Source organism: Ruditapes philippinarum, unplaced genomic scaffold (assembly GCF_026571515.1).
Source record: "Ruditapes philippinarum isolate M1 unplaced genomic scaffold, ASM2657151v2 ctg15118_1_1_1_1, whole genome shotgun sequence".
Classification (NCBI taxonomy): domain Eukaryota; kingdom Metazoa; phylum Mollusca; class Bivalvia; order Venerida; family Veneridae; genus Ruditapes; species Ruditapes philippinarum.
The window spans coordinates 29,136-34,716 of NW_026854937.1; the positions used below are offsets into that span (position 1 = coordinate 29,136).

Genomic DNA, 5,581 nt, shown 5'->3' on the forward strand with positions numbered 1-5,581 from the left:
TTAAGCGTATTCAATTTAATATTCAGAAGATATTGCGTCAACATTTACTTTATCTAAGCACATTTGCAAGTACATGTATATATCATTCGAAACTAAAATTGCTTAGTTTTCATATATTGGCCATACCATTAACGCTTTAGAACAGCTCATTTTATCAAGACATGGAGGTTTAAAATAACATTCTTGTACAAGTGCTTCAATGTTTGTAAAGACATTTTCTACCATGAGGGTGAACCATATAATTATGTATGGAAACCTTTTTCAACCAATGTAATTAAATTTAGTAGAATTATCAAAAAAATGAAAACAAAAGAAAACACACGCACAAACAAACATTGATAATGAATATATTGAAGTACACATTTTTACTTTATGTCACATGTTTTGTTCTTATTATGATTTTATAATAAAAAGGCTGGTTACTCAATCTATGTTACATCTTGTGCACATACAAGATAAACCAATTTGAAAAAATATCACATAGTCAAAGTATGAGACAAAATTAGTTAAAATTAAATCAAACATTTACTAGTGTTAGAGATGGGTATTAAAATCATTCCTATAGTTTATAAAAACGAAAAACGTTTAGTATAAACATCAATAACATTATATATTTAATGTGTTTTTTATTATTTATTTTTCTATGTCCGAGGGGCGAATTTTTTTATTGTTTCAAGAATAGTCCACCTTTTTTAACACATGTACATATAATAATCTGAAGTTATCTGATTATAGTGATACAGGCTACAAAGAAATGTAAGTATTTTCCCCTTAAATTTGTTTCAACTTTCACAGCGAGTATCTGAATTTAAGATTGGTATCCAGCAAGTTTTCTTCCAGCCATTCGTTCATATGATCATTCTGTGCCACTGTGAATTGATTTTTCCAGTCTCCAACATCACCTGGAAAATAGGATTTATTTTCTTCATATCATTAATGAAGCTATACTTCAATTAAAAAGCCTATTTTTATGCAGCAAATATTACCGGTGATATTGACTGTAACAATGTAGAACCTATCTGCATAAACAAGCACACTAATTAGGTTCTTCTTTAATAACGTTATGATGAGATATGTAGCAAATGTAATGAAAGCCCTTTATATTTATCATGAACGACATGACCAGTCTATATATTAATCTTACCTTTTCTGTAAATCACTGGCATATCCGAACTATGTAACATATGTTCGTGTACTTTAATTTCTGCATCAGCCTTTTTCAGGTTTCTGAAGTCACAGGATTCAGCAATCTTTTGTATTAAGACCTCGTCTCTTCCCGTACCAAGAAACTCATTTATCTTTTTTATTTCTCTCACAGGATCCTGTAAGAATTAAAAAGAATCTGCTAATTCAGTTTCTATGAAAACCAACTAAAACTAGCCTGGTCCATTCCACTTCTAATAATTTCAAAGTTACATTTACCTTAATTTAACACGATACAATCTTAGATTGGGTAAAAGAACAGAATAACAATGCAAATATATGCATATCTAGAGTTGAGTATACAACATTATAAATTGAAATTCTGTCACACACATACACACATACCGTGATAATATAAAGAAGCAGAAGACAAGGACTGTCTAAATTAGTTACCGACAACTACAGTTTCTAGATAACAGTGAGAGTAATTTTGAAATCCCTTGGCACAGACTTAAAAAGTATGCATTTTCAAAGCTTAAACAATTGAATAACTGATCAAGTATGTCGAAGTATTTGGTAGACACACATATATTAAACTATTTACTGGTGTGTAGTTGAAAGCAATGAAGCAACTAAGCATCTTAAGCACAGCCTAATAAACCTAACGTGCCCTTGCTGTTATACACCTATCATTTCTTAAAAAAAGAAGGAAAGTGTTGCATATTTCATGGACTAACTTTAACATTTAACCTTTTACCCCATGAGCATATTTAGTCTAATTGCGAAAAATGGTCGTTTTCATTGAAAAGCCTCCTGTAACAAGTTCAAACTGCTATGAAACTATGAAAAATGCTTCAATACTGATGAAACTTGGCACAAATGTTGACTAGACCATAACCTCTGTAACCAAGGGGCATGACGTGAAGTGGTTGCACACTTGGTTCAAGCGAGCGTATTGGTTGCAAACTTGACAAAATGGCAAACACGGCGTGATTTTTTGAAACGGGTGAACGAATTTTTGCCAGGCAAGTGGTTTTTTTTTTGTTATTTTGAAGTTCATTAGTATGTCTATTCAATAATGCAATTTATATACCACACTCGGTTTAAGGTTTCAGCATCCTAGATTCTGTTTTGACGAAGTTATTGAAGATATAAACTGATCATGTAGATATTTTGAAATTTGACATGTGACTGTTCTGGTCGGTTTTTCTCCAAGCACATTTTGGTTGCAGACTTATACTTCAAGCATTTTTGGTTGCAAACTTATTCTTATTCTATTGAAATCCATAGTAAAACTTTGCAAAAGGATTGTAGTAGTTTATATTTATTAACCTATTTTCAATGGCAATTATTGACATTTATGTTCTTTTACTTGTTTTTGTTATAAATGTTATTTATACCTTCTTCTTTTTCAAAAGTATGCACTTTATGTTTCAAATTACAGGGTTCTCAGTTCAATAATATAATCATCAGTAAAAGCCTGCAAACAAAATAATAGCACATAGAAGAAAAATATTTATTGATACTTCAATTCTAAAATATGTCATCATATGTAAAATGCAAATGAAAACTACATACAAAAAAAACGTATGTGAGAGTACTGCTGTATGTAAGTGAATTATTTTCATCATAAACATAAGGACATGTGCACACATACGATGTTACTCGGCAAAATTTCCAAAGTTTATCAAAACCACAATAAATGTTATTTTGTTTGTTTCGTATGTAAAGATCAGCAGTTGCTTTAGACATAAAGTATGTAAATGTACTTATAAACCAAAAGTTAAAATGACATGCTTGTTTACAATATTTCGGATTTGATGTACATATCATATATGTCAATTGGTATTCTAAAAATTATTTTGACTATTAGATCATAATATAACTGATATACGATTGGTAATTTACATTGACTGATATGTGACAAAACTACTTAAAGTCATTGTTCGAGTTAGGGAATTTGGAAGATGTTTCGATTGGTCAATAATAAGGAACAATTTAAAGAAACATGTGAATAATGCCCTTGTGTCAATGTTAATATAGTTTGTATCTACTATATAATCAAATTTATTTCAAATCTCAAAAAAAGAACAATAATGAAAGCTGTTTGTTGCTATTTTTCTCTTCTTTTCCTTTACTGTTAGTCATGCCAAGATAAAAAAAAGTCCTAAGACTATGTAAAAAGAAAAGAAGTATATCGAGGAGAAAAAATGATGAAGATAAACACAACTGAACTTCAATTTAGCATATTGTGTTTTATATCTATTTGAAAGACCCTGTGTAAGGATATATCTGCACGCAATCACAATTTGTATATATATATATATATATATATATATATATATATATATATATATATATATATATATATATATATATATATATATATATATATATATATATATAGATGAACGGGTATAATTGCCTTAATATTGCTAATTATTTAAAAAAAAAAAAGATAAGTTATTCCTCGCTAAAAATATGCATGCCACATTATTGACACAAAAGTTTGCAACCAAAAATGCTTGAAGTATAAGTATAAGCATGATCAATCGTAAATTTCCTGTTACCATGGCAACGGGGGGACGTCTCGAAATATCCCTATTTTGCATTGCTTTTTCCATCAAAACTGATTTCAAAGTGCTGCAACTTCTCAATGAATTGAGTTAGAGTAAAAGGCTTTTCAGTGTCGGTTCCTAGTTACCCTAAGATCGACATGAGGCCATTTTTAGCCTGTCACATGTCCAAAATTTTCTTACCGTTTGGGGCCTAAATAGGGCATTTTTCACTGTTTGAGCCATCACAAAAAGGGGGGGGGGCAAAAAAGCCTTCGAAACACGCTTATATAAGGGAAAAAGTTAAACAAATTACCTCTTTAATATCTTCATAGTAAAGATTAATAATCTGCTCTGGGTGTTGTTTAGAAAACCTTTCCCATTCTTTGACATACTTGAACCAAGGATAAAACATGTCTAAAATATACGAATCTGGTTTAAGATACTTTTTTGATTACTGAAATATTAAAAACAAGATCAATAAGGAAGGGCGGCGTTCAAGTCTTATTTTTTCCAGTTCCAGGTATATATTTTTAAGCAACATAGCAAATAAAAGTCTATTATGTTCTTATCTCTCATAATGGAGTTTATATTCGTCTATAGTTAATAAATATTTAAAAAATAATTTAATTCCATGGTGATCTATATGAGGGTTGTCTGAACATTTTATATAAATTTGTAATAACAATTGTCATTCAATAGTATTGTAATTTGTTGTGCGAGTACCTACCTATCAATCATCAAACTACTCGTATATACATTCATTTTTTATTAAGACTTTATAGAAAATAAATTTCTTATTACCTGCCTTTATGTAAGTATGTAATGTAAATTCGGTAATATCTTTACAAATAATGATTTTTGGAACTTACAATATTGATAAATCTTCATTTGAGCATCATATCTATGATATAAAACCATAAAAAATTGAGTAACAGGATCTTGAAAGAATATATGAATTTTAAACGTTGCAATGTTTATTGATCAATTTGTCCCTCGTATATTACACAACACTAGTATACTAGTAGTTTAAACTTACAAAAACCATAGTCCCCAAGCATCAAAGGGAGGAACTCTTCGAAACTCTTTGCTAACGCTCCCTTATTCATTGATTGCATGTGATGATAAAATGAAACAAAGGCGTCCTTTGGATTCCTCATCACATGAACAATTTTTGTTCCTTTCTGTAACATTTGCCTCGGTATAAGTTTAAAAGGGTAATGGCAGTTTAAAACTCTTGGGGACGGAAGTTCATTTATTGTTTCCGGTGCCCTGAAATCCAGAAAAGCTGCTACCTTCTTTTTGGTTTCGTACTCAGCAGTGCCTTTAACCAGCATAACTAAAATTTCCCATACCCAGTGCGTGCCTGAAAAGTATGATTTAATTTTAGTACGGTAACGTTTTGTCTATAATGAAATGTCTGAAATTCCAATTATAGAATATAGTACCATACGTTACAACAAACCTCAAGATAAATATTAATTTTACGGATACTGGTAAAAAGTGTGAGTGTAACTTATCTTCATATAGTAGATAATAAATTGTTCTACACGTAATAAAATATTGTGTTTCGTCGCATAAATGCTCGTACTACTACTTTAAATCATGAAGAACTACATTTATATGAACATTTTATTTTTCAAGAAATATGTTAATACAATATCCGAATATTAAATTTTTATTTTTGTATCAAGTTTTGCAGTACTACAGGAAAATGCCCACTGAAAGAAATAAACCCACAAACTTTCAGTTTGCAAATTTTTTGTCAATTATTTAAAGCAGCATACCTCTAGTTTTATGCTAATTTTCATGAAAAAAGAATTGAAAATGTATTAAAAAGTAAAATATTTTGAAATAACCTAAAAATACTTAACACATTGCAA

General features: G+C 29.8%; 1 protein-coding gene across 1 annotated transcript; it reads right to left on the reverse strand.

Moving 5' to 3' along the window:
* Positions 1–333: 333 nt before the first annotated feature.
* On the reverse strand, positions 334–5,065 carry LOC132741533 (sulfotransferase 1C4-like). Its single transcript, XM_060729725.1, has 4 exons — positions 4,738–5,065; positions 4,015–4,115; positions 1,145–1,322; positions 334–902 (listed from the first exon to the last, which is right to left on the reverse strand). Exons 1-4 carry the CDS (start codon positions 5,033–5,035, stop codon positions 790–792), a joined length of 690 nt encoding a protein of 229 aa, XP_060585708.1. The 5' UTR covers positions 5,036–5,065; the 3' UTR covers positions 334–789.
* Between the last annotated feature and the right edge of the window lie 516 nt (positions 5,066–5,581).